The sequence below is a fragment of the Ranitomeya imitator genome, chromosome 7 (genome assembly GCF_032444005.1).
Source record: "Ranitomeya imitator isolate aRanImi1 chromosome 7, aRanImi1.pri, whole genome shotgun sequence".
NCBI lineage: Eukaryota > Metazoa > Chordata > Amphibia > Anura > Dendrobatidae > Ranitomeya > Ranitomeya imitator.
Window position 1 is genome coordinate 43,042,166 of NC_091288.1, and position 22,927 is coordinate 43,065,092.

The following is a 22,927-nucleotide window of genomic DNA, read 5'->3' on the forward strand; positions in this document are numbered from 1 at the left end:
AAGAACTAGAAGCAGAAATATCTACAGGTAACTTTGACATAGTGGGAATAACCGAGACATGGTTAGATGAAAGCTATGACTGGGCAGTTAACTTACAGGGTTACAGTCTGTTTAGAAAGGATCGTAAAAATCGGAGAGGAGGAGGGGTTTGTCTCTATGTAAAGTCTTGTCTAAAGTCCACTTTAAGGGAGGATATTAGCGAAGGGAATGAGGATGTCGAGTCCATATGGGTCGAAATTCATGGAGGGAAAAATGGTAACAAAATTCTCATTGGGGTCTGTTACAAACCCCCAAATATAACAGAAACCATGGAAAGTCTACTTCTAAAGCAGATAGATGAAGCTGCAACCCATAATGAGGTCCTGGTTATGGGGGACTTTACCCGGATATTAACTGGGAAACAGAAACCTGTGAAACCCATAAAGGCAACAGGTTTCTGCTAATAACCAAGAAAAATTATCTTTCACAATTGGTGCAGAATCCAACCAGAGGAGCAGCACTTTTAGACCTAATACTATCTAATAGACCTGACAGAATAACAAATCTGCAGGTGGTTGGGCATTTAGGAAATAGCGACCACAATATTGTGCAGTTTCACCTGTCTTTCACTAGGGGGACTTGTCAGGGAGTCACAAAAACATTGAACTTTAGGAAGGCAAAGTTTGAACAGCTTAGAGATGCCCTTAATCTGGTAGACTGGGACAATATCCTCAGAAATGAGAATACAGATAATAAATGGGAAATGTTTAAGAACATCCTAAATAGGCAGTGTAAGCGGTTTATACCTTGTGGGAATAAAAGGACTAGAAATAGGAAAAACCCAATGTGGCTAAACAAAGAAGTAAGACAGGCAATTAACAGTAAAAAGAAAGCATTTGCACTACTAAAGCAGGATGGCACCATTGAAGCTCTAAAAAACTATAGGGAGAAAAATACTTTATCTAAAAAACTAATTAAAGCTGCCAAAAAGGAAACAGAGAAGCACATTGCTAAGGAGAGTAAAACTAATCCCAAACTGTTCTTCAACTATATCAATAGTAAAAGAATAAAAACTGAAAATGTAGGCCCCTTAAAAAATAGTGAGGAAAGAATGGTTGTAGATGACGAGGAAAAAGCTAACATATTAAACACCTTCTTCTCCACGGTATTCACGGTGGAAAATGAAATGCTAGGTGAAATCCCAAGAAACAATGAAAACCCTATATTAAGGGTCACCAATCTAACCCAAGAAGAGGTGCGAAACCGGCTAAATAAGATTAAAATAGATAAATCTCCGGGTCCGGATGGCATACACCCACGAGTACTAAGAGAACTAAGTAATGTAATAGATAAACCATTATTTCTTATTTTTAGTGACTCTATAGCGACAGGGTCTGTTCCGCAGGACTGGCGCATAGCAAATGTGGTGCCAATATTCAAAAAGGGCTCTAAAAGTGAACCTGGAAATTATAGGCCAGTAAGTCTAACCTCTATTGTTGGTAAAATATTTGAAGGGTTTCTGAGGGATGTTATTCTGGATTATCTCAATGAGAATAACTGTTTAACTCCATATCAGCATGGGTTTATGAGAAATCGCTCCTGTCAAACCAATCTAATCAGTTTTTATGAAGAGGTAAGCTATAGACTGGACCACGGTGAGTCATTGGACGTGGTATATCTCGATTTTTCCAAAGCGTTTGATACCGTGCCGCACAAGAGGTTGGTACACAAAATGAGAATGCTTGGTCTGGGGGAAAATGTGTGTAAATGGGTTAGTAACTGGCTTAGTGATAGAAAGCAGAGGGTGGTTATAAATGGTATAGTCTCTAACTGGGTCGCTGTGACCAGTGGGGTACCGCAGGGGTCAGTATTGGGACCTGTTCTCTTCAACATATTCATTAATGATCTGGTAGAAGGTTTACACAGTAAAATATCGATATTTGCAGATGATACAAAACTATGTAAAGCAGTTAATACAAGAGAAGATAGTATTCTGCTACAGATGGATCTGGATAAGTTGGAAACTTGGGCTGAAAGGTGGCAGATGAGGTTTAACAATGATAAATGTAAGGTTATACACATGGGAAGAGGGAATCAATATCACCATTACACACTGAACGGGAAACCACTGGGTAAATCTGACAGGGAGAAGGACTTGGGGATCCTAGTTAATGATAAACTTACCTGGAGCAGCCAGTGCCAGGCAGCAGCTGCCAAGGCAAACAGGATCATGGGGTGCATTAAAAGAGGTCTGGATACACATGATGAGAGCATTATACTGCCTCTGTACAAATCCCTAGTTAGACCGCATATGGAGTACTGTGTCCAGTTTTGGGCACCGGTGCTCAGGAAGGATATAATGGAACTAGAGAGAGTACAAAGGAGGGCAACAAAATTAATAAAGGGGATGGGAGAACTACAATACCCAGATAGATTAGCGAAATTAGGATTATTTAGTCTAGAAAAAAGACGACTGAGGGGCGATCTAATAACCATGTATAAGTATATAAGGGGACAATACAAATATCTCGCTGAGGATCTGTTTATACCAAGGAAGGTGACGGGCACAAGGGGGCATTCTTTGCGTCTGGAGGAGAGAAGGTTTTTCCACCAACATAGAAGAGGATTCTTTACTGTTAGGGCAGTGAGAATCTGGAATTGCTTGCCTGAGGAGGTGGTGATGGCGAACTCAGTCGAGGGGTTCAAGAGAGGCCTGGATGTCTTCCTGGAGCAGAACAATATTGTATCATACAATTATTAGGTTCTGTAGAAGGACGTAGATCTGGGTATTTATTATGATGGAATATAGGCTGAACTGGATGGACAAATGTCTTTTTTCGGCCTTACTAACTATGTTACTATGTTACTATGTTACTATGTAAAACCTTGAAACAAACTGGGAACCTCTGTCAGAAACGATATTCTCTGGAATGCCATGTAAACGAACCACATGCTGGAAGAACAATGGCACCAAATCAGAGGAGGAAGGCAATTTAGACAAGGGTACCAAATGGACCATCTTAGAAAAGCGATCACAGACCACCCAAATGACTGACATCTTTTGAGAAACGGGAAGATCAGAAATAAAATCCATAGAGATATGTGTCCAAGGCCTCTTCGGGACCGGCAAGGGCAAAAGCAACCCACTGGCACGAGAACAGCAGGGCTTAGCCCGAGCACAAATCCCACAGGACTGCACAAAAGTACGCACATCCCGCGACAGAGACGGCCACCAAAAGGATCTAGCCACTAACTCTCTGGTACCAAAGATTCCAGGATGACCAGCCAACACCGAACAATGAAGTTCAGATATAACTCTATTCGTTCACCTATCAGGGACAAACAGTTTCTCCGCTGGGCAACGATCAGGTTTATTAGCCTGAAATTTTTGCAGCACCCGCCACAAATCAGGGGAGATGGCAGACACAATTACTCCTTCCTTGAGGATACCCGCCGGCTCAGACAAACCCGGAGAGTCGGGCACAAAACTCCTAGACAGAGCATCCGCCTTCACATTTTTAGAGCCCGGAAGGTACGAAATCACAAAGTCAAAACGGGCAAAAAACAGCGACCAACGAGCCTGTCTAGGATTCAACCGCTTAGCAGACTCAAGATAAGTCAAGTTCTTATGATCAGTCAATACCACCACGCGATGCTTAGCTCCTTCAAGCCAATGACGCCACTCCTCGAATGCCCACTTCATGGACAGCAACTCTCGGTTGCCCACATCATAATTTCGCTCAGCAGGCGAAAACTTCCTGGAAAAAAAAGCGCATGGTTTCATCACTGAGCAATCAGAACCTCTCTGCGACAAAACAGCCCCTGCTCCAATCTCAGAAGCATCAACCTCGACCTGGAACGGAAGAGAAACATCTGGTTGACACAACACAGGGGCAGAAGAAAAACGATGCTTCAACTCTTGAAAAGCCTCCACAGCAGCAGAAGACCAATTGACCAAATCAGCACCCTTCTTGGTCAAATCGGTCAATGGTTTGGCAATACTAGAAAAATTGCAGATGAAGCGACGATAAAAATTAGCAAAGCCCAGGAACTTTTGCAGACTTTTCAGAGATGTCGGCTGAGTCCAATCATGGATGGCTTGGACCTTAACAGGATCCATCTCGATAGTAGAAGAGGAAAAGATGAACCCCAAAAATGAAACCTTCTGCACACCAAAGAGACACTTTGATCCCTTCACAAACAAAGAATTAGCACGCAGGACCTGAAAAACTGTTCTGACCTGCTTCACATGAGACTCCCAATCATCCGAGAAGATCAAAATGTCATCCAAGTACACAATCAGGAATTTATCCAGGTACTCTCGGAAGATGTCATGCATAAAGGACTGAAACACTGATGGAGCATTGGCAAGTCCGAACGGCATCACTAGATACTCAAAATGACCCTCGGGCATATTAAATGCAGTTTTCCATTCATCTCCTCGCCTGATTCGCACCAGATTATACGCACCACGAAGATCTATCTTGGTGAACCAACTAGCCCCCTTAATCCGAGCAAACAAATCAGATAACAATGGCAAGGGGTACTGAAATTTAACCGTGATCTTATTTAGAAGGTGGTAATCTATACAAGGTCTCAGCGAACCATCCTTCTTGGCTACAAAAAAGAACCCTGCTCCTAATGGTGACGATGACGGGCGAATATGCCCCTTCTCCAGGGATTCCTTCACATAACTGCGCATAGCGGCGTGCTCAGGCACGGATAAATTAAACAGTCGACCTTTTGGGAATTTACTACCAGGAATCAAATTGATAGCACAATCACAATCCCTATGCGGAGGGTAGGGCATCGGACTTGGGCTCATCAAATACATCCCGGTAATCAGACAAGAACTCTGGAACCTCAGAAGGGGTGGATGACGAAATTGACAGAAATGGAACATCACCATGTACCCCCTGACAACCCCAGCTGGACACCGACATGGATTTCCAATCTAATACTGGATTATGGGCTTGTAGCCATGGCAACCCCAACACGACCACATCATGCAGATTATGCAACACCAGAAAGCGAATAACCTCCTGATGTGCAGGAGCCATGCACATGGTCAGCTGGGTCCAGTATTGAGGCTTATTCTTGGCCAAAGGCGTGGCATCAATTCCTCTCAATGGAATAGGACACTGCAAGGGCTCTAAGAGAAACCCACAACGCTTAGCATACTCCAAGTCCATCAAATTCAGGGCAGCGCCTGAATCCACAAATGCCATGACAGAATACAATGACAAAGAGCAGATCAAGGTAACAGACAGAAGAAATTTTGACTGTACCGTACCAATGGTGGCAGACCTAGCGAACCGCTTAGTGCGCTTAGGACAATCAGAGATAGCATGAGTGGAATCACCACAGTAGAAACACAGCCCATTCAGACGTCTGTGTTCTTGCCGTTCAACTCTGGTCAAAGTCCTATCGCACTGCATAGGCTCAGGTTTAAGCTCAGGTAATACCGCCAAATGGTGCACAGATTTACGCTCACGCAAGCGTCGACCGATCTGAATGGCCAAAGACATAGACTCATTCAAACCAGCAGGCATAGGAAATCCCACCATGACATCCTTAAGGGCTTCAGAGAGACCCTTTCTGAACATAGCTGCCAGCGCAGATTCATTCCATTGAGTGAGCACGGACCACTTTCTAAATTTCTGACAATATACCTCTATCTCATCCTGACCCTGACAAAGAGCCAGCAAATTTTTCTCTGCCTGATCCACTGAATTAGGTTCATCGTACAGCAATCCAAGCGCCAGGAAAAACGCATCGATATTACTCAATGCAGGATCTCCTGGCGCAAGAGAAAATGCCCAGTCCTGAGGGTCGCCGCGCAAAAAAAGAAATAACAATCAAAACCTGTTGAACTGGATCACCAGAGGAGCGAGGTTTCAAGGCCAGAAATAATTTACAATTATTTTTGAAACTCAGAAACTTAGTTCTATCTCCAAAAAACAAATCAGGAATAGGAATTCTTGGTTCTAACATAGATTTCTGATCAATAGTGTCTTGAATCTTTTGTACTCTTGCCGAGAGCTGATCCACAGATGAAGACAGACTTCTAATGTCCATTGCTACACCTGTGTACTGAACCACCCAAATGTCTAGGGGAAAAAAAAGGCAAAACACAGTGCAAAGAAAAAAAAATGGTCTCAGAACTTCTTTTTTCCCTCTATTGAGAATCATTAGTACTTTGGGCTTCCTGTACTATTATGAAAGGCAATTCAGTACCACAGTGGACATAGTGGTCAGAGCACATACAGTGATCTGACAATAACCCAAAATCATAGAACGAGCTCTGAGACGTGGGAACTCTGCAGACCGCAATCCCTAATCCTCTCCAAACAACACTAGAGGCAGCCGTGGATTGCGCCTAACTCTGCCTATGCAACTCGGCACAGCCTGAGAAACTAACTAGCCTGAAGATATAAAATAAGCCTACCTTGCCTCAGAGAAATACCCCAAAGGAAAAGGCAGCCCCCCACATATAATGACTGAGTTAAGATGAAAAGACAAACGTAGAGATGAAATAGATTCAGCAAAGTGAGGCCCGACTTTCTTAACAGAGCGAGGATAGAAAAAAGGCAGCTTTGCGGTCTACACAAAACCCTAAAGAAAACCACGCAAAGGGGGCAAAAAGACCCTCCGTACCGAACTAACGGCACGGAGGTACACCCTTTGCGTCCCAGAGCTTCCAGCAAAAAATTAGACAAGCTGGACAGAAAAAATAGCAAACAAATAGCAAAGAAGAACTTAGCTATGCAGAGCAGCAGGCCACAGGAATGATCCAGGGAAAAACAAGTCCAACACTGGAACATTGACAGGAAGCCAGGATCAAAGCATTAGGTGGAGTTAAGTAGAGAAGCACCTAACGACCTCACCAGATCACCTGAAGGAGGAAACTCAGAAGCCGCAGTACCACTTCCCTCCACCAACAGAAGCTCACAGAGAGAATCAGCCGAAGTACCACTTGTGACCACAGGAGGGAGCTCTGCCACAGAATTCACAACAGAAATACATTCCTCAAGCAACCATTAATAACCTCATTGATAGCAGACAAGGCTGTATGTGCGGGGATTTCTCCAGGTGCTTCTCATACGCAGTACTGAATAAATCAAGATGTTTTAAAAATTGTTTCCATTTTTCATCATTTACGTATTATTAACATCTGTCATTTCCATAATTCCACAACTTTTCCTTCTTGGTGTTGTAATTTAAATATTGAGGAGTGTATGTTAATTAGTATTTAATAACAGGTGGCCAACTCTTAAATGGAATATTTTATGTATTTCCCCCAGTGCCGCTTATAAAGTCTTAGCTGTGTTTGGTAGGGTCAGCCTTCTTTCTGCAGTACATCAGAGCTGTCTTGAACTATTCTGCAATCCAATGATAATGAGATCACTCTGCTCACTCTGTCCCATTCTATACAGTCCTTGTCTCCAACCTGTGACTTCAGCTGTTAGGAGACAACAACCCCCAATACTCAGTGACACCCTTTGACTGACCGGGCATGTTGGATGTTATACAGTAGTTTTTCAACAGTTTGAACGCTTACAAGTTGTAGACCAATGCTAAATGGCAAAGCTGAAAATGAGCTGCAGAAAACAAGAAGTGACAACACAGCTGCAGAAAAAAATGGAATATCTCAGGATATTTTTGAATGGTCATATAAAAAGTAAAAAAATGTTTAGAATAAAAACCCAATTTATAAAGAGAAAAAGTTATTTCTATTCATACTTTCCCTTTAAGAATAAGTATTATTTGACCCAAACTTCCGTGGTGGGAATCTCACAAGCACTTGTATACCTGCAATAGCTTAAACAGAAAGTTGATCCAAAAACCATGTAGTGTTTTCTTGCAGATCTAAGTTTGAGGGTGCTGATCTCAAGCCAAGAGGAAGGGTAAAGAAGGACACGTGTGGGCGTAATTCTGAACTTTTATTCTATATGCCAAGATTTGGTTAATATAATATAAACTTGTTATTATAAGTGTCCTAAAGTATGAAATATATAGCAGGCTCCAAATTTTGTTCTACCTAAATAATCTCACAAAAGCATTTAGTGTAGAGCAACATTTTCAGGCAAATAAAAAATATCAGACATATAAGACATATAAAACATTGTATATACCGTACATAATGCCATCCTTTGCCAAATCAGCATGACCCCGAGCACCCCAGCCTGATCAACTGGCTTTAATGTTTCTGTAAATTCCTATATATTTCCCAGAATGGTCTGCAGGCAATAAATAGAAGCTGTAAATCAGGATTTGCTTTAGGCAAAATGGCCTCTCTTTCTAACATTACAATTCTGCCTGTTTTATATTAAAAAGTAAAGTAAAAGTACCGAGGTGAGGTAGGTCAAGCGTAGGACCTCGTATAAGAGAGATGCCGTAAAGTGGCTACGAGGTACACATAAATATGGCCATTTTTATGCGCTAAAAGCTCTCATTTTTCATATTTCTAGTGCAGTAATGCAGTTCAAATTTCGTGTTTTCAAGTTTGCATGTTTTGGCGCTGCAGTGTGCTGCCCTTTTTACTTAACTATATACGAGTTGGTGACTCTGGGTTCAGCACCTGTTCACACTCAGTCTATGTTTGGATGTGCAGGTCAGGTTTTTGAAATATATTATATTAAAAAGTATTGACCACATGAAGAAAGACAAGTGCAAAAATCCCTGGAAAGTCCTGACACCAGCTGAAATCTATCAGTAATTAGAAAGCAATCCTGCCACTTGGTGAAAAATGACATCAGCTGGTGTAACTGATGGCCTATAAAAGGGTGTCTCATGACGGGTAAAACCTGTGAGTTGTCTAAACACCTTTGCAACCTTATTGTTGCAAATTATACTGATGGCACTGGTTACAGAAGAATTTCTAATCTAATGAAGGTTGCAGTGAGCACTTTTGGAGCCTGAAAGTGGAAAGGACATAATTTCACCATAAACTGGCCACGACAAAGTGCTCTCTGAGGAGTAAAAATAATCAGAAGAGTTGTCCAAGAGCCACGGACCACCTGTGGAGAGCTACAGAAAGATCTGGATTCAGCAGGTACAATTGTTTCAAAGAAAACAATAAGTAATGCACTCAGTCGCCATGGCCTGTTCGCACACACACACCACGCAATTGCTGAACAAAAAGCATGTTCAAGCACGTTTAAAGTTTGCTCAAAAACACTTAGACAAGTCTGTGAAATCCTGGGATAATATAGTCTGGTCAGATGAGACCAACATTAAACTCTTTGAATTCCATAATACACACCATGTTTGGAAGCCAGTAGCCACTGCATATCCCCCCAAAACAACATACCAACAGTGGAGTTTGGAGGTGGGAACATCATAGTGTGGGGCTGTTTTTCAGCATACAGAACTGGCAAACTGGATATAATTGAAGGAAGGCTGAATGGACTAATGACGAGACAGTCTTGGGAAAAAAATGCCATCTACCAGGATGATGAAGATAAAATTAGGGTGAACATTTCAGCTAGACAATGATCCCAAAGACACAGCCAAGGAAACTCTCAATTGATATCAGAGAAAATAAAGCTGCTTGAATGGCCGAGCCAATCACCTGAACTGAATCAAATAGAAAATTTATAGAAGGAACTAAAGCTCAGAATTCATAGAAGGAGCCCACGGGACTTTCAGGATTTGAAGAAGAGTGGGTCAAAATGATGCACTTATCACCTAGGCAATACTAAGGAAATCTTGAAAACATGACCTGTTGGTGGGCCTTGAGGACTGGAGTTGGGGAGCACTGCTTTAGGTAACAAGTATGTTTATACCATTTATAACTTTCTCTGATCCACCTTGAGGTCTCTTATGGGGAACTTTGTATGTTAGGCTGATATACATTATTTACAAATTTAATTAATACTAGCCAGCAACTACTTGTTTGCTATCCTGTATATTGCCCACAATGGTTCTGTCACTGCAACTCCTCTTGACATGAGGCACCTTATTTTTATAATTTTTTTGTATTTCTGTCTATTAATAAATAATTATTCTTAAGACACTTCATTCCAAGAGACCCATTATCGTATTATATATATATATATATATATATATATATATATATATATACGTTTATATTTAATTGCATAACAGAGATCAGCTTTTCTATAGACAAATATATGTATGGGGTTCCAACGATCATGGATCAGGGGCTTGTTGAGGTTTCCTTAGAGTAGAGTGTGTATGTTAGGGCTAGCGGAACGCACCGAGTAGAAATAGATGTTTATTATAAAAGGTGCGTTCGCAGCCCGGGGTCCACCGTGCAGGAGGAACCTGCTGCTAGTGAATGGTGGCACTGTTTGGCGGTATAGACTAGCTCTGTTACCTCACAGAGCAGCCGTGAGAGGAAAGCACTGCGCCCTGTTAGCCTCACAGGAGCTTACTGCCGAACTGATAGCAGTCAGTGGTTATGCACACACGCAATCTCCTCACCGGAGGTGCCGGTATTCTAGGGGCTTATTTCAGCCGGGTCCCTGAATCACGTTCACACAATCTCCTCGCCGGAGGTGCCAGCATTCTAGGGGCTTATTTCAGCCGGGTCCCTGAACACATACATGCATAACCACACTGGCACAAAGCACATGTTAGAGTTGATACTAGCGCATGGCCGTGCGGCCATGCGAGCCTTAAATAGTTGCAGCACGTTTAGGACCTTTCAAAGAAGGACCAATGGAGTGCTGCAGCACCTTAGCATGTGACCGTAGATCTCCACTGAGAGATCTTGCCCTGGGCATGCTCAGAGTGCAAAGCAGGATTTAGTCCAAGCACCTACAAGGACCTTAGCTGCAGTATCTGATCATGTGACCCTCGATCTCCACTGAGAGATCTTATTCTGGGCATGCTCAGAATGTGAAAAGCAGGACTTAGCCCCAGAAGCGTCCGCTCGCCGCTGCCCAGCACTGACTTGAATGGCAGAAGCAGGAAATGCAGCAGTAACTCTTAGCACAGAGTCAGACTGAGCGAGACGCTGGGATCGACATCTCTGCTGAGCAGGCTCCACTGCGGCAGGAGAAGAATGGGAGACCGCAGCGGACATGGCCCAAGATTCCCCCTGTGCAGAGGCAGGAACTCGACCCCTAACAGTGTATTTCTCTTCTTTGGCTGGAGATGAGGAACTTTGTATTTCCCCAAATCCTTGGGAATCCACCTTCTCAAATTGCTGCTACTTAAATGGCAAGATTATAGGTTATCTGTCATCAGCGTTTCTAGATTGTTTTTCCAACATAATGCCCCCTGTCCACCATCTTGGTCTCCTTGCCATTGGCGCTTTTTCTGTAACCTTCTGCTCCAGTTCTTTTATTGTCTATACCTTTGGCCTAATACAGCTCATAAATTTGCAAGGCTTTCAATACTACGTCTATGATATTGACACCCAAATGTACCCCTTTGGCAAGCATTTTGGCTGACTCACTTTGATATCTACATTGTCTACCAATTAGGTTTTATTCTCCTCTTTCTTCCTAAAGCTCAACATTGACAACATTCATGATATTTTCTCCATCCAAATCAAGTTATTCAATGCAACGGCGAGATGCTCCAGCCCTTCCCCATTCTCCCAAGTCTGTGATTTAGCCATGTCCTTCATGCCCTGCGCTTAGTAACCCGATGTTTACCCTGGTTACCAGTGACGACATCGCTGAATCGGCGTCACACACGCCGATTCAGCGATGTCAGTGGGAGATCCAGCGACAAAATAAAGTGCTGGACTTTCCTCAGCGACCAACAATCTCCCAGCAGGGGCCTGATCGTTGGTCACTGTCACACATAACGATTTAGTTAACGATATCGTTGTGTGACGGTACCCTTACCTAAACCTGGAGTCAGCCTAAATTTCTTTACTTAAGCTCATTACTTGCAAATTAGATTACTGCAACATCTTCTCCTACGTTCTTCCCTCTAACATTTTTGTATATGTCCAATACAAAACTAAACTCTGTAGTTATCCCACCTCTTACCTTTTTCTTTTACTGCCTCTATTGTCCACGATTATGTCCACATTTTTGTATTTTCCTTCATGGTAAAATAGGTGAAATAATTGGTTTATACAACAAAGGGGCAATTGAACTACAGAAAACAAGGAATATCTCGGGATATCTTAGGAATCTCAAATCAAAAGTGAAAAAAAAAAAACACAAAATGTTTTAAAAATGTTTATAATAAAAACCTAATTTACACAAATTATATATATATATATATATATATATATATATATATTTATATATATATATATATACTTTTCTAATGATAAATTCCCTTTAATGATAGGTGTTATTTCACATAGCGTCCTTGGTGGGAATCTATCATATCTTGTGCGTATGCCGTAGCCTAAGCAGGACGGTGATCCAGAAACCATATGCTGTTTTCATGTACATCCAAGTTTATGATGGTGCTGATCTTGATCCAAGAGGAAGGGTAAAGGAGGACACATCCGTAGGTGTAGTTCTGATCATTTATTCCATGTGCCAAGATTTAGCTAATGTAATATAATCTGGTTATTATAAGGGCCCTAAAAGTAATTGTTACTTAGCAGGTTCCAAACTTTATTCTCCCCAAATAATCTTACAAAAGTGTCTTACTTACTGAATCTGGTTGTTTATATACCGTAGTTTACATTTTCAGCCAGTAGTGTGAAAAATTGAGTTAGGACATGTGCTCAGCTTCGAGGTTTATGTATTTTGTATGGTGACCCCCAATTTATTATAAGAGAAGCAAATGAGTGAGGATCCTATACCAAGGCTATGGTTGGCCAGTTGGCAGAGTGTCTCTTTCCATTTCTTTACTTTGTTAAAAGGGTTGTCCCAGTCATAATCACTAGATTTCCCACAAGTAAAAAAAGAATAGTTATAGTTCCCTCCAGTGCTGGTGCCTTTCCAGCGATGTCGGCACCTGCTTTCCATGGGCTTGTGTGACACTGGCTGCGGGGCTCACGTGACATAATCAGCGGTGCCTCATTATCCCCTCCTTTGGTAGTTACTAACATCCGGAGGAAGTCAGCAGCCTCATCTGGGTGATGGCATACATTTCGGCTACATTTCATACCCATCTTCAGATAGGCTCTGGCCCCTTTTTATAAGCTCCCCTTTTTTGAAAATGTGATAGGGTCTGCCTAAAATAGCAAAAAGTTGCAACATTTTGCTCAAAGTACTACTTGTAACACATATTGTGACTTTTTGACACCAGCGTTCTAGTCTGCAGGAGGTGATAAAATCCCCCCCAAGTGTTTAACCCATTATCTACCAATGTCCTTTTTTAGGGACGCCTAATCTTTAGCTTCTAGCAACTAAGATTTTATAATTTTTATAATTAGGTCCAATTTTTTGTGTTGTGTTTGTAAAATGATTGTTTTCAAAATAAGAAATCATGTCATTGTCATTTTTAATTGAATATTGGGATGCCCTTTTCTGAAAAATCCGTACTTGAAAATTTTTTGCAAATTATGTTTCTGATTCATTAGGACCCAAATCATTAAAAATCTGTCATAAAAAAAAAAATAAAAAATGAAAATTGCTAATTTGGCAAGTAATGGGTTAAGGAGTCCAAGACTATTATAAACTACTAGATGGTGGCCCGATTCTAACGCATCGGGTATTCTAGAATATATATATATATATATATATATATATATATATATATATATATATATATATATATATATATATATATATATATATATATGTATGTATGTATATAGCAGCCACATAGTATATAGCACAGGCCACATAGTATATAGGAGCCACGTAGTATATAACACAGCCATGTAGTTTACAGTATAACATAGCCCACGTAATGTATAGCACAGCCCACGCAGTATATAACACAGGCCACACAGTATATAACACAGGCCACGCAGTATATAACACAGGCCACGCAGTATATAACACAGGCCACGCAGTATATAACACAGCCCACGCAGTATATAACGCAGCCCACGCAGTATATAATGCAGCCCACGCAGTATATAACACAGCCCACGTAGTATATAGCAGCCACACAGTATAGAACACTGCCCGCATAGTATATAGCAGCCACGCAGTATATAACACAGGCCACGTAGTATATAGTAGTGTGGGCACCATATCCCTGTTAAAAAAATAATTAAAATAAAAAATAGTTATATACTCACCCTCCGTCGTCCAGCGAAGCTGTCCCGATGCGCGAGCGGCTGCCGCCAGCTTCCGTTCCCAGAGATGCATTGCGAAATTACCCAGATGACTTCGCGGTCTCGCAATGCATCTCTGGAAACGGAATCTGGAGGCAGCCCCACGCGCGCATCAGCGGACGACGGAAGGTGAGAATAGCAGGCTTTTGGTTTTTTTATTATTATTTTTAACATTAGATTTTTTTTACTATTGATGCTGCATAGGCAGCATCAATAGTAAAAAGTTGGTCACACAGGGTTAATAGCAGCGTTAACGGAGTGCGTTACCCGCGGCATAATGCGGACCGTTAACGCTGCCATTAACCCTGTGTGAGTGTTGACTGGAGGGGAGTATGGAGCGGGCGCCGGGCACTGACTGCAGGGGAGTAGGGAGGGACTAATTCTCGGCCGGACTGTGCCCGTTGCTGATTGGTGGCGACAGCCAGGACGCAGGATTTCCGGGACAGACAGACAGACGGAGGTGGACCTTAGACAATTATATATATAGAAGATTATCTAGTATAGAACCAAACAACAAAGACAATGGATCGACGAACCATAATTATTCATACTTTTAGCAATGAGGTTATGTTTGGTTAGGTTCTTTATGAGACGGATAGCAAACACTAGAAGATGTTGGTTATGTGTTTTTATTAGTTTTGCATTTTTAATCTGCTCTCGATATAAATGTCCCCTATATGCGTCGTCCTAGTCAAACGCATCACTTACATCATTTAATTTGTCATGAATTATACTTAGTGCCATTTATAGTGATTCCGTATTAAGCATAACATTAGTTGCCCAAATTAATTTTAATAGGTCTTAATGAATCGGGCATATTTATGATAACCGCACATTTGCATATGATTAGCATAATATTTTTTTGTAATCTCTGTTTAACACTTATGTTTTTACCATAGTGTTAACCTCTGCTGGTCCCGCATCATGTTCTGAGGTTGTAACATTGAGCAGAATAACAAACCTTACTTGCTTGTGTGACCGGCCTGCAGGACGGCTTTGATTTTATCGATATTTCATGTACCTAAAGACATAAAAATTAAAAAGTTTGACATCACATGGCAAATGTTTTTATGGATTTCTTTAGAATATGGATTACGGTGATGAAATGTGTAAGGTGTTGGGCATCTTTTTTTTCATAGCCATCTGTCTTGCATACAATGCTTACATCCTATAGTGCGAGGTATCTTAAAGGGGTGGTCCGTGACTTTATCATCAATGGCCTATCCTTAGGTTAGATCATCAGTGTCTGATTGGTGGCACCCCGATGATCAGCCGTTCCCGATCTTGGCTGCAGCCGGAAATACTCGGCTAGGGCGCTGCACAGCTTCGTCGGCAGAATAGTGGCCATGGCGGAGTTCTGCACATCAATCTCTTATTGATTTGAATAGAGGGCAGATGTGCAGTACCCGGCCGCGGCCACTATACAGTCGACAGCACTGTGCTGCTCCTTAACTGAGTATTTCCATCCGACACCAAAAACAGTTGATTGACTGGTGGGGAAGCAGCACCGGCATCCCACCGGACACTGATGACATCCTAAGGATAGGCCATCAATGTTAAAGTCTTGGACAAACCCTTTAAGACCTGCTGTATTAAATCACAGTGCTTCCAAAATGTAATACAAAATGCCCCTTTTTTGGCCTTTTTTCTCAAATAGCCCCTGGAGAGGTGCAGCCCAATCTACCCATCTACTAACAGTGTAAGAAGGGGCATGCGGAGCATCTACTCACCATGGCCGCCCCTAAACAAGCAGTGCCGCCTCCACAGGGGCGCCCTACTGGAAACATGCTGCAAGGTTTATTATAGTACGTTCTGTGACTCCTTTCTGACATCCCTGAATTTGAGAATTCATTTTCTGCCAGCTCCCAGGCCTGTACGGTGAATTCTAGTGGTAAGAATACGGATGTGTCTTGCGGCAGCAGCAGTGTTTTCCTTAGTTTCGAGCGCTTGATTGAAGGCAGACATCCAGCAGTACCATTCATCCAGAACCGTACTATAAATGATCTGTATAGCATGCAAGGTGTTTCAAAAGACATTTCTTAACATTTTTTATGCAAGTGGGTGTAGATTTTCCTGTTGGGTTACATGTCTAGAGATTTACTGGCATTGATTTTGCGGAACAATGTAAAATATCATTGCCGAAAGCTGGTTTCTATCGCCTGCTCTAGGAGCGTACAGCATAAGAGTTATACACTAAACTTATCATAAAAAAACTGTATTTAGTGATTAAGAGGGAAAAGTAAAATTACATTTTTTCATCTATGTCAATGCAGGGAATTTGGAGCTTTGTATTAAAAAACTGCAAACAGAAAAAGCATACGTAATAGGTTAGTTAAATACGAAATCCATATGTGACTATTTAAAATCGCCAGCATATATACGTCCTTGACAATGAATGGCCGACCAATGTCATATTGTCATTGCCATATGTGTCATGGGACACATATATAAATAATGTTAAAATGCCTTTATTACAAAGTGAATGGCAGACAGATGGCACTGTGTGCATTATCGGGAAAGGTAAAAATGACAATTAAAGAAAAACATGTATAACATCCAATTAATATAGAAAACTGGGGAGCACCAAAGAGGGAAAGTGTTATAGACCATTATAACAGAACATGCTAAATATTGAGATGCATGAAAGTTCTATGAGGATATTAAATGGCCTCAGCAGAAGATAAACAAAAAAGTGAGGATTACTCATAAACATACCCATATTGGACAATAGTCATAAAGTAAATATATAGTGGGCACATGGTTAATATTTTCACAAATTAATAAAAAAAGGCTTAAATTAATAATATGAGCCAATATATACTTAACAGCGTGTCCAACATACTTTGCCCAAATTTTAAATCCTATTTGACATGCTACTGCCCCCAAAATTATGCCAAATGAACCAGGCTAAACCAGCACAACAATAGATGAGTGTAAGATAAAAGGTCAAACACACATTAGAATATAGGAATCCTCCTGAAGAAAAAATTAATTAAAAAATCACTGCATGATGCACATTTGCAAGATAGATGTACAGTGTATCTGTCAGTAATTACCTGGCAGTGGTCCCCGGTTTGAGATGTGGAGCACACCCCGACGCGCGTTTTGGAACCGAGTCCTTCCTTCCTTTTCCACACATAGATTTGGAAGGGAGAGTGACATCCGATTTACAGAATAACCTAGTGCACTGATTCAGTTAGTGAAAAAAATATCTGTACTGCCCCATCTAATAAATCGCGGTCCAAGTGTGATCTGTCGTTTTAATGGATAGCCCTCCTACCAAAAATATGGTCAGGTGCCCTCTGAAGAAGTGGACAGCAAAAGTTAGCTGAGCTTCTCTGCACCTTTGTTGTAGCAATCGGCAGGGAAATTAATACCCTGTATCGTGACAATTAAAACTTTCTTAAATGCCAATTTTGTCAAAATGATTGGCGCCCTTCAATTACAGAAAAAATATTTTTTGAATACTGTGTTTTAAAATTATATATATATATATATATATATATATATATATATATATATATATATATATATATATATATATATATATATATATATATATACATATTTTTTTTTATTTATTTATTTAAAAAAAATGACCATATGTGTGACACTGATAACTTCTCAATGACGGATTATTTTTGTATTTCTTTATTCTTTAGCCGGATTGCCAAAGAGAACAATTTCACAGTCTGCCCTGAATTTATTGGTCATGGAATTGGATCTTATTTTCATGGGCACCCTGAAATCTGGCATCATGGTAAGCAATATACATACAATTGTGGAGATAAGCCATCAATGCATTTCCAAATTTCACAGCTGGGTTAAGTTCTATTACAATTTGTCATAGTGAATAGTCAATCAAAGTTGTCTTGGAGTGTTAGAAATTGTAGAAAGAAAGCCTAAATACAAATGGATGAAGATATAGAGCACTGATGAGTGTCGTTCTCTGATAAGGTGTTATCTGATCATGCTCGGATGCTAACTGAGTGACTTCGGCGTGCTCGAAAAATATGTTCAGAGTCCCCAGGGCGGCATGTCAAAAAACCACACATACAGAGATTTCCTGTTTGTTAGACAATCACTGCATGTGTTCCGGCTGTCAGGCAGGCACGGGGAATCGGAACATATTTTTCAAGCACACCAAAGTCACTCGGTTAGCACCCGAGCATGCTTAGATAACACCTTTTCCGAGCATGTTTGCTCATCACTAATATAGAGCTGTGGCGGGCAAAATAAATTACAATCTGCCAATAAATGTTTGGAGAGTGACTATAGTAAATCTCAGTGTTCAGCTATTCTATGGTCCAAGGGGTAAACTTGCTGCACCATTATGGGGGTACATTATGGGGATACTAATATATTGCACATGCTCTGTGTGTGCTCTGTGTGTCACGCGTCTATCTCGTGCTTAAAAAGTCTGGTCGTCTTTTTTACTTTTTCATGCCAGTGTGTGATGGCAGGAGACCATTTCTCACCCGTACATTAATGTCAGGAGCCATAAAGCCATTCAGACTTTCCAGTACTGGAATGTATGGAATTCTGGCTTGGAACCGAGACTAAATATTCTCTACAAACATTCACAGGAGAAACGTATCATGTAATTCAATCTAACATTTTAAGGTGCTTTTCCCCTTTAAGTGTTTGAAAGAAGAGATGTGTATTGTGCTAGCTATTCCATTCACCTTCCCCATGCTTAACAATGGCAACATTGTAGGAATGACAACCAATGTTGGCAGCAAGAAATCTCCCCAAAATCTTATGAGATCAGTTTAGCAAATGTTGAAAGTTTCATGGAATTACAATGCAAAAATAAATGGAGGCAGTCGATGCTCCCTGGGTTCTGGTCGGTGTGTACAGGGTGCTGCAGTGTAGTGTGTATTTGGTCGTATTCAGACATCAGAATTTCTAAGCTAAAATCAAGAGAGACTCAAAAACACAGAAGAGCCGTGAATCTTCCATTTTTTTTTATTTTTCTGTACCATCCACGACTGATTTTGGTTTAAAAATACTGATGTGTGAATAAGGCCTTAGGTGAAGGATCACTTCTATTATTGCAATACATTCACAATATCATTGCTAGCATCACTGGATTATTACCGTTTATATATATATATATATATTCATTGCTGCCAACTTTGTATTCACATCTGCGTTAATTGTAAACTTCCCCTGGTCTCATTGAAGGCTTCACATCCTTCTGCCAGCACTTACGCCTCTGATCTTTTACCGCACACTTGTGTTATCTCCAGCACTCGCTTTGCTCTGCCACTTTGCTTTAATTCTCCTACATGACGGGGATCTTTTAATTATTGCTCCTTATGCTTTACGGTTTTCCGCAGTCTGCTCGGTGACTGGCAGAACGGAGATGTGAAAAAAAGAAAAGTACAATACTGAAAGCTTTTACATTGAGTCTCTGATGGACACAAGGGTGGAATGTCATCTATAAGGGCAACGATCCTTGATGCTTTCTGCTCATTGACGATTTTCCAAACTCTGGAATTCCAAATAGTCTTGATTCTAAATCTACAGTTTATTGTATGCAGGTCCTATGCGATCCCTAAGTGATTTAGGTTGATGCAGCTGCTGGTCCATGGTAACAGACTACAAACAAACCTTGTGTGTAGTCTGATCCTTCAGTCGTGAACTTTTCCTTTGATTCTTTTATTCTACTCCTGAGCACTGTAGGTAAGTCTGTGGTCAGAGTAGGTAGTGTATGTTCATATAGAGCATGATAACTGCATTTTCTCAGTAAAATCACTGCTTGCAGAGGGATATCAGTATGAGAGACCAGATAAAAGTAAACCTTTCATCTTTTGGAAAGACCATGACAACTATCTTATGCCAATTGTGGCCTCCTGACGTTCTTCCAACATTATCTGGTCATGTTGAATCTGGCAAATAGGAGCTTACTCTCCAAACATGCATGCTTGGCCTTACCAACCTTCCATGTTTGGGGTAGTAGGCAGGTATAGCAGTTAAACAATTATTCAAAGTGCGTAGGCCCCTTTACAACATTGAGTAGGGAGGAGGAGAGAAAGAGTTGGCCTAACACGGAACACCCACTGAGCTCTGAACATGCAGGTTCACAAGCAGGGAGGACAGTACAATAAAGTACAGTACAGTAAAATAAAAGTGCAACTAGAACTGTCCGATGTACACAGATACAGGACAGACACAGGACAGACACAGGACAGACACAGGACAGATACAGGACAGATACAGGAAAGACATGACAACAGTGCACATACTCTTCAAATGCTGAGAAACCACTGAGGCTCAAACTCTGCACTTCCCATATTGTGACATAAGCCCCGTCACAGATACAGCCATATCCTTACAGTGTCGCAAGGAGGAATGGATAGACTGCCTTCCAGAAATGCAACACATTCATGTGCTGCAACTCACTCGGATCAGTTTATCTTCATCTTTTAACATTATGGACATCCTGGAAGAGAAGGAAAGAGAGACAAAGACTTAGCACCAAAAATGCTTGAAGGGAACCTGTCACTAAGTTTTCCCAATATAAAGTAAAGCCACTGGTTTATTACTGCAGTCAATCAAACTGTATATAAGCCCCCTCCTCCCCCTGCATATCCCAAAAATATATTGTATAAGTCTCCCATGCCGTATGGTAATCAGCATAGTATGGTCCAATGGGTGTCCGTGGTCTGTGCCTCCTCTATCGTCAGTCGCCGTCCTACTGCCTTGATTGATGGGAATGACAGGTCCTACATCATCGACAGATCCCTGCAAATCTTGCGCTTGCACAGATGAATGATGGTCGGCCCGCGCAGGCGCACTGTACTCTGTCCTGCTAGGAACAGAGCGAAGTGATGTAATATGCCGGTGCCTATAAGCCTATTAAGGGCAGAGCAATGGTCTGTCATGCGCGAGCACCAAGTTCACTTCCGGTTAATCATCAGAGTTTGAAGAGCCACCTCCACTGAGTGACAGATCTCACCTTAAGCACACACTGAGTGGGAACTGTCAATCAACTAGAGCGGTGCGGGGAGAAGCCGGCCAGGAACGGCGGTGGACAAGTCTCGTCTCTGCTTATGGTCCCCACCTTTTCAAACTATATTTTCTCTGAAACCCCAGAATGTCTTAAAGAGAAATAGACCTGGCTGCAATGGTGCATCCAGGCTCTACTTCATGCCTCCCGTGGTTTTGGCAGCATAAGTCAACTGACAGGTTCCCTAAAACAAATAGCAATATGATGTGCCCACCCAAAGTGCCTAATATGCTAAATAAAGATACAATAAAACAGGAGGACTCGTCTATTAACAACTGCTTGTTTACGGTTTCCAAAAATGTGAGAAAAAGTCAGGTCCATCAAAAACAATTATGTGCAGTATATTAGTTACTTAATTACCTTTTGTATTTTACAGGCCGATTCCTTGAGGTTGTTATGTATTTGGCAGATTGCAGCATTGGATGGTTGTAATTATCAACAGTAATGGCGTCTCAGGCATGTTAATAGACCGCAGTCGCCTCACGGGTCCACACAACTAGCACTGCGCCCAATCATTACTGGTGCCCTATTAGTATTGAAAAGGGGGTCATCCTCATGAAACCTTTCAAACGGGATAGTTCATCACAAACAACCTCTTTAAAGGGAATTTATAATATAACTTTTTTTTAATTAATTGACTGTTAAACATATACATTGTTTTTTTTTCTAATCTGTTTTTCTTCTCTAATGGTAGAATGTTAAAGGGAATCTGTCAGCAGGTTTTTGCTATGCAATCTGAAGAAGTCAGGAGAATAGAGGCTGAAGCACAGAATTCAGAGGCTTATCGTTAATTTAGTGAGTGGGATTGTTAATTTGAAGTATCTGAATGTGTTCTATGGAGGCAACCAGAGATGGTGGTTGATATTTCGACTAAGAGAGCCAAGTTCTAGGTTACCCCACAGTTTTCTAGGTGGAGATATGCGCCACTCCATGGATCTGGCAGAAAGTCTATATTTTTCGAAGTCCGGGAGTCCCAGACCAACTTTATTTTCACTTTTGTTCATATTCAATGTTTAATTCTAGGGCCTTTGTTTTGCCAGATGTTCTTTGAGATCAGGGTTTGGATTATTTGGAAGAAAGGTTATGGGATTTCAACAGGTAGAACTTGGAGAAAGTATAGGATTCTGGGCAGGGTGATCATTTTTTATTAGATTGACTCTTCCGAAACAAGAAATGGGGGTCTGCTTTCCATGAAGTTCTAATGTATAGAGTAATGGTTTATTATTGAATCCAAGAGCGAGGAGAGAGAGTTGCTTATTTTGGTCCCTAGCTATGTAATATGGGAGCAGTTATTTTTAACAGGGGAAAGCTGTGGTATGTGATGCCAGTATTCTGGATCTATGTTAATGTTAAACAGATCAGACTTGGAAAAAATGTATTTTAAAGTTTTGACAAAAGACTGAATGTGTGTATTTCTTTGAATAGTAATTCAATTGATTTAGATGGATCTGTAAGATACAAGAGCACATCATCTGCGAATGCAGCTATTTTGTTATGTTGGATCACATTTTAAACCTTTTGATTTCAGGAGTTTGCCTTATTTTTTGCAAAATAAAATTTCCATTACAAGGATAAATAATAGGGGCGAGAGAGGGCAACCCTGTCTCGTCCCATTTTTTATATGAAAGCTTGGGGAAAGTTCGTCATTAATTTTTAACCTGGCAGAGGGTTTTTTTTTCAATGAAAATGGCCAGGAAGCCAAATTTCGCCAGTGTTTGTTCCATAAACATCCAGTTAATACGGTCAAACGTCTTTTC

General features: G+C 41.1%; 1 protein-coding gene across 3 annotated transcripts in view; it reads left to right on the top strand.

The window, feature by feature from the left end:
- The window catches only part of METAP1D (methionyl aminopeptidase type 1D, mitochondrial), a 244,591-nt gene that overhangs the window by 190,198 nt on the left and 31,466 nt on the right, over positions 1–22,927 (top strand). For all 3 annotated transcript variants that reach the window (XM_069733143.1, XM_069733142.1, XM_069733144.1), the window contains one exon: positions 17,818–17,915. In XM_069733143.1, the coding sequence (XP_069589244.1) occupies positions 17,818–17,915 (98 nt within the window). The remainder of the gene's footprint in view (positions 1–17,817; positions 17,916–22,927) is intronic.